General features: G+C 48.3%; 1 protein-coding gene across 1 annotated transcript; it reads left to right on the top strand.

Annotated features, from left to right (window-relative positions):
• Positions 1-8,778: 8,778 nt before the first annotated feature.
• Positions 8,779-11,611, top strand: LOC122475929. Its single transcript, XM_043568063.1, has 4 exons — positions 8,779-8,878; positions 9,126-9,299; positions 10,304-10,411; positions 11,214-11,611. The coding sequence occupies exons 1-4, from the start codon at positions 8,779-8,781 to the stop codon at positions 11,609-11,611; spliced, it is 780 nt and encodes a 259-aa protein (XP_043423998.1).
• Positions 11,612-12,377: the final 766 nt, after the last annotated feature.

Here is a 12,377-nt window from a genome sequence, read left to right as displayed (position 1 = left end):
CTTTAGAGTTTGCAATGTATATTTACAACTAATTCAAGTCCACTTTCAAATAACAGTATACCATGGTTTGTACAAGTACATTATAATAACAAAATAATTCTATTTCCTCCTTCTTGTCCCTTGTACCATTGCTGTCATTTATTTTCATTTATACATAAGCTATAATATCAAATATATTACAACTTTTATTATTTTTAATAAATTGTTATCTCTTATTTCAATTAAGAGAAAGGCAAAAATGTTTTTATTTTATATTCACTATTCCTTCTCTAAAGCTCTTCCTTTCTTTATGTAGATCCAAGTTTCTGACGTATATCGTTTTTCTTTTATCTGAAGAACTTCTTTTAATAGTTCTTATAACCAAGTGTACTGGAAACAAACTCCTTTAACTTATGTTTGTCTGAGAAAGTCTTTATTTCTCCTTCATTTTAGAAGGATAATTTCAAAGGGTACAGAATTCTAGATTGGTAGTTTTTTCTCTCAATGCATTAACTGTTTCACTCCACTCTTTTTTTGCTTGCACAGTTTGTGGAGGAATAAGATGTAATTCTTGTTTGTTCCTCTTTAGGTAAGATTTCTTCCTCTGGCTTCATTCAAGATTTTGTCTTTGATTTCCTAAAGTTTAAGTATAATATACCGAGGTATAGTCTGGTGTGTTTTATTTTTGTTGTTGTTTTGTTTTGTTTTGTTTTTGTTTGGTTGGTTTTTGGTTTTTTTTTTTTTTTTAACATTTATCCTACTTGGTGTTCTCTGAGATTCCTGGATCTATGGCTTGGTGTCTGACATCAGTTATGAGAAGTTCTTAGTTATTACTGCTTCAAACATTTTCTGTTCCTCTTTCTTTCCTCTTATGGTCTTCCCATTGTGTGTGTTACAATTTTTGTAGTTGTCCCACAGTCCTTGGATATTTTATTCCTTTTTTTCTTTTTTCTCTTGGCTTTTAGTTTTCAAAGTTTCTTTGGTCATATTCTCAACCTCAGAGATTTTTTCCCTCAGCTGTGATAGGCTACTAATGAGACCATCAAAAATGTTCTTCAATCAAAAATGTTTTCGATTTAGAGAATTTTTGATTCTTTCTTAGAATTTCCATATCTCTGCTTACATTATCCCTCCGGTCTAGCATGTCGTGTACTTTTCCATTAAAGCCCTTGTCATATTAATCATTTTTTTTTATTCCTGGTTTGATAATTCCAAAATTCCGGCCGTATCTGTCTGATTCTAATGCTTTAAACTGTGTTTATTGCTTTTTAGTATGCCTTATAATTTTTGTGGAAAGGTGGACATGATATACTGGGCAAAAGAAACTGCAGACAATAGGTTTTTGGTAATGCGATGGTAAGGTGTCGGGGTGGTGGCCATGTTGTGTAGTCCTATCATTAGGTCTCAGTGTTTGGATGAGCTTGTGCCCCTGGACTGTGAATTTCACCAGAGTACCTCAGTTTCACCCCATTAGGTGGGACATGATGGCTAGAGGGGGCTGGAGTTTTGTATTCCCCTTCTCTCGGGTAGGTTAGGCTCTGATGAGCCCCCATAGGTTAGACTATGGCAAAATATTTTCTCCTGAAGGCAGGCTTTGTGAAAACAAAACAAAACAAAACAAAAACCGACATATTAAAAAGTGATTCCTTTTCCCTTCCTCCTTCCAGAAGTATGAGGCAATTTTATCTGATATTCACAGTGAGTACCCAGTAGAGCTACTGGGAATAAAAGTCATAAATATGTGGGATCTTATCTGTGATTAGCTTCTCCTGGAGTTGTAAACTCTCAGATTTGTCCATACTGAGCTCCCAGCAACTCGTCAATTGCAGCTCCTATTTTCCTACCCCCGTACTGATTCCCAAGGAGGTTTTCACACTTGGAATTTTACTACCATAAGTTGTGATTGGTTGTTTTCGTCTGTCCTTCCAATTTGGGGGATGGGATTTTTCCCTGTGACCTCACTTCTCGGATGGGTCTAAGATTTGTTAATTTTTCAGTTTGTTCAATTTTTTCTTGTTAGAACAGAGTAGCACCTTCTGAGCTCCTTATATGTCAGACTACAATTATTGACTTTTGAACGTCCTTATTACCTAGTTCGTAGTTCTTGGCCATAGAATTAAGTACTGACTTAACAAAACTTCTGTCCAGTTTTGGTCTAGATTTGCCGAATCAACGGTGACCCATTGTAATGGCCTATGGTTTATCTTTGTTAACCATCATATTTCAAAGAGCTTATGATGTTGTGTCCTGTGACAAGGAAAGCCTTAGAGGAAGAAAGAGAATTATTTTGAAAACAGCCAAGATATGAATAGATAAGCAAATAAATAATTCTCCCAGATCCCCCATATCCCAACATCTATTGACACAATTAATACATCTAGAAATGTTTAATGGCAAAACACAATCTGAAAGCAAACAAATTCTTTCTTTATCTTAGAGAGAATGCACACTGAGGCAGTAGCATCTGATTTGTAAATGTGTTAAATGACACAATACCAGGCAGGTGTAGTAGTGTTCATCATATCTAAGCTCTCCTGGTAGCCTTAATTAGGTCTTTTGTCCCCTGTCCCTATTCTCTAATAAATCTTGCCAGAGATATTTCATTTGGGTTGTAGACATATATACATAATCTCTTCTGTACTACTGCAAAAGATGTGTAGTTTGAAATTTTTCAATGTTTATTTATTTATTTTTTGAAAGGGAGAGACAGGCACAAGGGGGGGAAGGGCAGAGAGAGAGGGAGACACAGAATCTGAAGCAGGCTCCAGGCTTGGAGCTGTCAGCACAGAGTGGAGTACAGACCTCCAACTCACGAGCTGTAAGATCATGACCCGAGCTGATGTCAGACGCTTAACCAACTGAGCCCCCAGGTGCTCCGGTGAGATGTGTACTTTAAAAAATAAATAGTTTTCTTTGGTTTGTGCAAATTCATCTGCCTTCTCATCTGTTCGTTTTGTTACCTCTGGCACATAATTGTTCATGGCGGGTCTGAGTTGGGGGACGTAATAATATGCAGCTGTTGAAAAGAGTTAGCCACAGGATCAATTCTGGCCCATGTTCTAAACTAAACAACTAAGCTAACTAGCCCTAATAATTGGCTGTTCGTTCTAGGTATCACTGAAATAATTGAATAAAATAATTTAGCTCATTAATTTTCCATTATGCAATATCAAGCAACCATTTGACCCACATTATACTGGATTACTGTTTTAAAGCTGAAAAGTTAAAAAAAAAAAAGCCAGCGACTTTTGTTCAACGGAGGGCAGGGGAAATTTGTTTTGATACTTAAAATATCTAGTATTCAATTGAACGGCAGAGATCTTAGCTACCTTTTGGTTAGGTCAAACCAATCTAGTGCTATTTGCAAGCATCTGGAAACAAGACATAAAAACAATTATTTAGGTTCATGCATATTTATTTGTCATCAGGCATGCCCACTTATACAGTAGTGCATATTAGTTCCAAGCGTTGTAGAAAAAAGAAACAGATGACATCATTTTACTAATTATTGTCATTTCTTTGTTTTCCTTTAAATACCTTCTCTGATGACCAAAAAAGCTACCAAAAATGGAGAAAAACCCACAATATCTCTAGTAGGATATCTTCATGATTCCTAAGGATTATTATCTTTTAGTTACTTAGTTGTGTGTGTGTGTGTGTACGTGTGGAAGATTTATGTCTTACTTTGTAATACACCTGTAATGCACTAGTACTTCAAAATTTGAGCGTGGTTATTCTCAAACAATCTCAAAGAACACTGAATGTGAGCAGATACGAGGTGATTTTTAAAAATTTGCTTATGTTAGTCTCTTGGTTTGAGTCCGTATGCTTCCTAGTCACCCTGACTTGATGACGACACTTTAAATGTACAGTTTTCTTTAAAAAAAAAAAATGGCCTATGTGTTGGGGTGCCTGGGTGGCTCAGTTGGTTAAGCATCTGACTCCGGCTCAGGTCATGATCTCATGGTTTGTGACTTCAAGCCCCGTGTCAGGCTCTGTGCCAACAGCTCAGAGCCTGGAGCCTGCTTCTGATTCTGTGACTCCTTCGCTCTCTGCCCCTCCCCCACTTGTGCTCTGTCTCTCTCTATCAAAAATAAATAAATGTAAAAAAAATTTTTAAAAATATTTTAAAAAATAGCCTAGGGGCGCCTGGGTGGCTCAGTCAGTTAAGGGGCCGACTTCAGCTCAGGTCATGATCTCGTGGTCCGTGAGTATGAGCCCCGTGTCGGGCTCTGTGCTGACAGCTCAGAGCCTAGAGCCTGCTTTCGATTCTGTGTCCCCCTCTCTCTGACCCTCCCCCGTTCACGCTCTGCCTCTCTCTGTCTCAAAAGTAAATAAACGTTAAAAAAATTTTTTTAAATAAATAAATAATAAAAAATAGCCTATGTGACTGAACAGAATCAGAGCAAATAAGAACTCAGTTTCTTTCTGATTTCAATTTGACATTGTGGTTCCTGCTGTTTACAGATCACTGGAATTCAGAGAGAGTCAGACATATGAAACAAAGTTCAGGCAGGATTAGATGCAGACCATTGCTGTGGATATGAGACGATGGCCTTTGCACGACTCATACAATCTCTGAAGAGGCACACATCTTCTAGAACTGCTCTTGCGGTTTCTGATGCCACCACTACATGCCAGTGTGGAAAGGTCTTAGCTACCCTGAATCAAAAATATTACCTCTATCAAGTATCAAGAAATGAAAACGAATGCCATAAAGGAGAGTTTAATGAAGTTTCTCTGTTAAGTCACAAAGCAAATTAGCAGAAGAATGTTGATGACGGCATAGATATGGAATAGAACCGCCACGACCCCTTTCTTTGGGTAATTCTATACACAGTTAATCCATCCTTATAGGTTAAAAAATGTAACCAGAAAGGCTAGTTACTTCACATATTCCAAAATCCTCAAAAGATACAGGTTGTTATAGGCCAATTAGATGCTGAGGGCCTGAAGGACACAGGAGGATTCATGTGTCTTTAAAGTCTATATGGTTCTCCTATAAGCCACTTACCAGCTTCCTTTGAGAAAGACAGAAGGGGGGGGGAAGATAAATGCTCACAGGAACTGATGATATAACACCGTGCAGCTGCTAATGCATATGGATGTGTCATGCAAATGTCCCCAGCAGAAACACATTCTTTAGTTTCAACCTGCAACCATATTCAGCAATAAAAGAGTTTCCAAATCAAACTGCTGACTCCCTTTTTTTCCTCTCTTATCAAAACACCCCAGCATACATCTTACCAGGCGGAGTAAATCAAAAGAGCCAGCTGGAGTTACCAACTCCTGTTTGTCCCTGGATATCAGGTGTGTGCTGCAATTTTGCAGATCAATTTGCGAGCTGAAATAAGTAGCTGTGGTCCACTAAAACTCAAAACAAAGCCATTTGGGTAATGCTCCTGCTAACTTTCCAAAGGCCTTATCTTTGCAAAGGGACACTGTAATTTACTAACTTGATTGTTTTGTTTTCCGACACATCTGAAGATGTGTGTTGATTATACCTTTCTCTGAACATAAAAAGATCTGGAGGAACTCAGAGGAATTATTGATAACAGATCTTCGCTTTCTTGTCTATATCTTTTCTGTTCTTTCAGTTTTAAATTTTTGCAGATTCTCCGATACATTGATTGGAAAAGCAGCTTCCAGGGAAGGACAAAAAAAGGAGAATAAGAAGAAAAAAAGAAGAGAGGTGGAAGGAATTTGGGGAGCAATCTTGTCACATTAAATTTTGCAAAGCATCGACATAGTGAGAGCATACAGCCATGAATTTATTGCGACATATACTTCTCCTCGTGCTGGTGCTGAGTATTTATTGAAAAGTTCTGTATTGGGGAATGAAAAATGTCAAACAAGAAACTTCAGCTGTTACCTGGAGGGGACGTTAAACGGTAACTTGGGAGTGATTCACTCCAACTTTTTTATGGCTAAGAGAAGGAATACCACTTTGACATTTTTTATAGGGAGGTATGCTGCAGCTGAGCATTTAGAAGAGCGAGGCCGTTGAGATTAGATGCGGAAAGAGAACATGAGTACGTATCTGGGGATTAACCCGCATTTGTGCTCTACAGGGAAGCAGGCTAGGCACTCACTTGGAAGGCACCACTCCAGTGAAACGCCATCAATTCTGAATGAAATTACTTAGGGTGAATTGCCTATCTGCGGGTGGCGCCGGCCCGTGCCGCGCTCCGGGTTTCCTCCGCCCTCCAGCCGGGATTTGACTGGCCTGCCTGGAAGATCACCCCGGAATAGTCGAGCCTTGGTGACCGGGCCTAGAGTCCTAAAAATAGCCGCTGGTTCCTTTGCCGTAGCTGAAAGCGGTGCGCTCCAAGGAGGAGGGGGGACACCCATTCCTTGTTCCCAGACGCGGGCCCCCGAGGGTGGTTTAACCTCGGGGAGCCCGGGGCGAAGGGGAGGAGGCTGGGAGTAGGAAGGCCAGGACCACAAAAGGCAGCCGCTGTCTGGTTCTCTCCTTCCACCAGGCTTCCGGGCCATCAATTCTCCTCATTAACAGGAGAACTCTGCATTTAAAGAGCTCAGGCCCTCCACCTCAGCTCAGGCCCAAGTCAGACCGGTTGGAAATGGTTCAGGGCGAGTCTCCTTTCTTCCTCCTAAGTTCCCCGCCCAGGGTCAAATCACATTAAGGACTGTAAGAAGCCCTCTTCTGGAGCCGGTCGATTACTCTTTTTTCTTTGTTTTCCTAGAGGTAAGGCGAGAAAAACGTTCGCAGGAAGAGCGCGAGCGGTTGCAATTTGCACCCCCTCCCGCCCCTCGACGCAGGCAATTCCTCGCACGCACCTGGCGGCGCGGGCCGCGCGGCTTCCGCGCGGCTAATATACATATTTCGAGGGGGAGGCTGGGCGTCTGCTTCTTCGCCGGGTCAATGTGTTAATTAAAAGTTGGTCCGAGTTGGTCAGCACGCAATCCCAGATGTGCTTAACAGCATGCAATTAACACATAAGGCAAATCTTTCTGAAGATACCAGAATTGAAAACCCCCCAAAGAAACCCCGCCCGCCCCCGCCCTTAACGCGGAATAGCAACGGCAAGTAAGGGAAAAGTCATTAAAAGACGTAATTAAATGTGGGCCGCCGTTCTTGGAGGGGGTCGGGCTGGAGAAAAAAATTCTCTAAATCTATATTTTTCAAAAATAAATAGCAAATTGATTTTTTTTTTTTTTTTTTTTTTTTTTTTTGTGCAGGACGTGCAGGCCCAAGATCCGTTTCCCTCCGTTCCCACCCCATGTATATTAAACAGCCGGCGAGCGGCGGCCGCGCGGCGCGGTGACCTAGCGAGCGCCCGGAGTCCCCGGCCTCCACGCGGGTCCGCGCACGGCCGCCGCCGCTGCCGCCGCCGGCGATTGCAGAGGGGCGTCTCGCAGCCAGATTGGTTTCTACATCCAGGGATAATTACCGCACTGTCACTTGCCTAGCGCCCTTAATGTTTTCAAAAAGTGCAGGGGGAAGAGGGAGAGTGAGCGTGAGTGTGTGTGTGTGTGTGTGTGTGTGTGTGTGTGTGTGTGTGTTGTGACAGAGTCATTCTTGATAAAATTTATTAAAACTTAAAAGTATTGGTGGAGACACTTAATATCATCATCGCCCCCAGCGGAGAGGCTGGTCCGGGTTCCGCTCGCCCAAGGCTGCCTCTGCCAGTTCACGCCTGCCGGTAGTTTTCTACCTTATTTAGCCCCCTGCCCTGACTTCGCAGGCCTCCGCGAGCCAGTCTGTTTCTACCTGTCTTTTAATTCGGGTTTACTCGTGTATTCCCCGCCCCCCCCCCCTCATAGCAAACAAAGACCCCGATCTGTTTTACCCCTCCCATTCTTCTGCTACACACATTCACGCGGGCACGCGCTACGCGCGCACATACACACACACACCACTTTGCAACTTCCTCGCTTCCCGGGTCTTTCGGAAGCCAGATGAGGACTTGGTGCCCAATTGGGCACATGGACACCACACCGAGCCCTCAGCCAACTTCTTGGTTATCATCTTAGACTTGTGAATTAGGATGGTTTGGTTTCGGGGATGATATGGGATTCCAACACCAACACCACCCATAAAGGTACCAGGGGTAGCCATTCTAACCAAATAATTGTATGTGTCGCATCTGAAGGGCGTGCCTTATTGATGACACCTAATGAAGCAAATAATGGATTTGCAGTATCTTAGCTATTCATCTGGTCGTTCTGGAAACCTGGGTGTTAAGGACAGATGGATAGTGATGGATGGAGAGAAGGAGCGAAAGAGGGCAGGGTAGAGGGGGGGAGAAGGGGTCGGCTGCAGATCCTTGGAAACGGATCAGATTTGTTGAATGTCAGCTTGAAGAAGGCAGTCTGAACCATGATTTAAACACGGGCAGTATCATTGTTAACTAGTGTCCAACGACTACCCCCCCCACCCCCACTCTGCCTTCCTGCCTCTCCCTTCTTTTCTCCCTTTTGTAGGATACAGAAGGTGAATAATGAAACCATTTTGCTAATAGTTTATGAGCCATGAGATTGGAAATGTATATGGATAGACCGGAGCACCAGACTAAAATCATTTGAAAGAAGCGTGAGGCTTGGCAGGGAAAGAAACCCGCGGTGTCCTCTCTCCCCAGCCTGGAGCGGAATGGGACGGATGAGGTGGCCTGGTGCCTCTCCGCTCCATCCGAGGGCAGCGGCTTGGCCCATCCTCCCGCCAGCCCCTTACTCTCCTCCTCTCCCCGAGGGGCTGGAGAGAGAGGGAGATGAATTGGGGCGATGGCGAGATAGCGCGAGCAGGAGATAATCGTTATCACCAGGATTTTTCTTCCAGTGATGGGCTCTAAAAAGATCTATCACACTGGGCAGCTTTCCCCGAGGCAGAAAACAATAGACGTGAACTTCGCGCTGAACACAGCCAAGGGAACGCTGCCTTGTGCGTCGTTTTTGTCTCCATAGGGCCTGTTCCTTTAGTACGATTACCCAGAACCTTAGAGAAAAGCCGCAAGCACCCACCTGACCTCCACACTCCACCAGCAAGGTTTCCATCCGCTTTCCTTGCGGAGTTAACCCAAGGGAATGGGGGGAGGTGTGGGTGGGGTGAAAGGTAAGGCGCTGGCCTGGACCCTCTCTTCCCAGCCCACCAAGGGGATCCCCACACCTGGGGAAATGCTCTAAATCAGCTCGAAACAGTGACCCAAGCCAATGGCCCGCGAGAGACCGCCCCATATCTGGCCCAGCGTCCGGGAGGGCGAGGGCGCGCCGGGAGAGGGCGGGGGCGGGTTCCGCTAGACGCGGCGGGCTCCAGGCCCGGCTTCCCAGCTGGGGTGTCGATCGGAGCAGGGAGGCTGGGACAGGTACGTAGCAAGGGAAGCGCCAGCCAGGCTGGTGTGCCTCGGGCCGCCCGGGCTCCGTCCACCTCCGTCTGGGAGCACCCTTAAGTGCGCTTCAGTCCGGGCCCTTGGGAAGCGCGGGGAGCGCAGCCTTCAGACCCCGCGCTCGCGGCGCGGTCTTGTGCGTGTGTGTGCGTGTGTGTGTGTGTGGAGGGAGGGAGGAGGGGCTGGAAATGACCCGCGGGCCTGCAAGAGTAGAGTCAGGGGCGGTGGGCGCACCCCTCAGGGTGAGTGGCCACTGTAACCCCTTAGCGCCTCTGCTTTTTTCCCTCTCCTTACAAACTCGGCTGGTTTCTGGGAAAAACAAAATAACTTTTCCGTTTCTGGGGAGGGAACAGGCAGAAAGCGGTGTTGGAAGAAGCGTGATTGGGGCAGCAACGCAACCACAGCAAGTGCGTTAGGAGCCCTCTCTAATCTTCTCCGGGGGATGAGGGGTAGAGGTTAGGCATTTGACATTTCCGTTAACAGGGGGCGGGATGGTGGTGTCGGGCTGGGGTAGGCAATGGAAAGAAAAAGCAGCACCGTTCCCTGGCTCCCTCTTCCCTCCTCCCAGCTAGAGGCCGCCTTTAGGCCCATTAGGCGGGCTTGGCCCCCGCTCCGCAGGCCTTGCGTGGAGGACGGAGCCTCCAAAGGGAGCAGAGCAACCTCTTTCAGCTGCGGGTTTTCACCTGCTGCGCCCTCAATTTCTCCAACCCCCACTCCCGCCCCTATTGATACACTGCTGACTGTGGTTCCTGTGAAACATCCAGGATAAATTTAGTGAAGCAATCTCCTGAACTAGGGAGTTTGGAGAGTGAGTGTACGCCGTCCTCGGGGGCTTTAGTTTTGAAGAAGCACCTGGAAAGAAAATGAAAATCGAACCAACCCAATCGCCATTGGCAATCCGGCCTTGGCGCAAGGAAAGGGGGCGGGCGGACGGCTAGCGGTGTTCAGTACTCCTGGTCGAATAGATCTCTTCCGGTCGGCAGGTGTGAGCGGGCTCGGCGAAAAGGTGTCCGGCCTCGGGAAGCCAGCGAGCCAGACCTTGGGGCACCAGCCGGCAGGACGCGCTTCTTCGAGAGCTTGCGGCCCCCAAGGCAAGCAAGGACTCAACCCCGGCGTGCGCCTTCGGTCTCCCGGCCCCGCCAGGGCCGAGGGTTCAAGTAAAGTTGCCGAGAGGGGGTTTGCTAGCACCGGAGGGTTACTGTTGCCCTGGGAAAGGAAACCCGTACTCTAGGAACTCCTTTGTGCCCTCTCCACTCACCCTTTCGCACTTCCCTCCCAAGCTCGAGATTACCTAAATTCCCTTCCTGGCATCTGAGGAAACCCCCAAACGCTGGCAGTTTTCCGCTTTCCTTCTGTCGCTCCAAGTAATCCCCAGGGAAGCCCGGCTCCGTGTTCCCCTCCCCCACCCTGCACTACACTCAACCCCTAGGATCGCCGCTCTCCAGGACCTTTGCCCTTCATGGCAGGTACCTGCGCGCCTAGCAGCGTGTGGGGGTGGGGGTGGAGGGGCTGCAGCCAAGGTAGGCGGAAAGGGAGGGTCAAAGAGGCGGAGTGCCCCCCTTGCAAAAATACCCAAACTACCGAAAATTCCACAAAAATTAAACTCCACCTCGCTTTCCGAATCTGTCCCCTCCCAAATCCTGTCTGGAGAGGGGCGGGAGGGGTGGTCGGGTCGTCCCCGGAAAGGGGGATTGTGCGCAAATGTACGCCCGCTCCTCTCATTTGTTAGCTGATTCCGTCTAAAAGTTCGCTATTTATAGGCTACTTGCGGCGGCCCGAATCCCCGTGCCCGCTTTCCTGCGCGAAGTGCGCGAGGTCCCCGCGGCGCCGAGCGGCCCGTCTCGATTGTGTCCCGTGATTTGTTTTGTTTTTGTTTCTGCCCTCGCACCGCAGGCGGCCGGGGAGAAGATCTCGGGGAGTCCCGAAACCACCCACCCGCAGTAGTTGAGAGCGGCTCTGCAGTCCGACCATGTGAGTCCGCGCTTGACCCCGCTGGGCGCTCGCGGGTGGCAGACGCGGGGGAGGCGCAGCGGCTCCGCCGCCGCGCCCGCGCCCCTAGGGCTTTCCTCCGCCTGTGCCCCGGCCCCTGCGACCTCCAGCTCCGCTCAGCGCTCTCACCCCCTCTGATTTTTCTCTTCTGTCTCTCTTTCCTTGCATCTCTGACTCTGCCCTGCTCTCAACTTCCAGCTGAGTTTGCATCTGGGCACAAAAAGAGAGCACTGGCCTTTACGCGGGAGGCGGGGTGGGCTGGGCGTGTGTGTTTCATCAACAGGGAAATTGTGTGGGGCTGAGGGCGGGGGAGGGGCGTGATGGAGCGGGTCTGGAGCGCGGCCCCGCGCGCTGGGGGAGGGGACTAGGAGCGTTTGGATCCAGACCTTTCCTTTTGCCGTGGCACGGATCGCGGGATGAGAGTCAAGTGCTCGGGAAGCCTCGCCATTTAGGACCCTCCCTCTGCGCTGCTGGGACAGATGTCTTAATCAAAATCTCGGAACCACCCCAGTAGAAAGGAGGGAAGGACGTGGGTGCAGGATAAGGCTAGCTGGGAAATAGGGTCAGCGTCAGTTCCCTAAATTCCACGTAGAACTGGGCGTTGCGATGCCCCCTTTTCCCCAGCGGCTGCGGACAGGACTCGCTTGCGCAGACCGCAAAGGCGCAGGCGGATCTCGGCGGTCCGTGGGCCTTGCCCTTGTCCTGTTTTTTATAAATGCCAGAACCGTGGAGGATGCCTATGTGTTTTAGAAGTGAGACGTCAACAGGGCGGGGAGCCGGGCGGGCAGGAGCGTTTCCCGAGTCCCCGGCGCGAGAGGCGCGAGAAGCGCTCGGCGCGCGTTTATGGCGCGGGGAACGGCTGTGCGCGCGGAGCCGCCGCCAGGCCGGCTTTCTCGCAGGCGCGCGGCGTCAGGCGTGAGACTCGCGCCCCACAGGTCCAACCGCCCTCCTCTCCCCCGCCCCCGGAACCGTGGCACGACTTGCGGGGGCGGGGGCGGAGGCGGTTGTGACTGAAAATAACCCGGGGCTCAGATCCGTTTGGCCGAAGGACAGAGCCCCAGAACGGAG

The sequence above is a fragment of the Prionailurus bengalensis genome, chromosome E4, assembly GCF_016509475.1.
Source record: "Prionailurus bengalensis isolate Pbe53 chromosome E4, Fcat_Pben_1.1_paternal_pri, whole genome shotgun sequence".
Lineage (NCBI taxonomy): Eukaryota > Metazoa > Chordata > Mammalia > Carnivora > Felidae > Prionailurus > Prionailurus bengalensis.
This window is presented reverse-complemented; position numbering and strand designations above follow the sequence as displayed.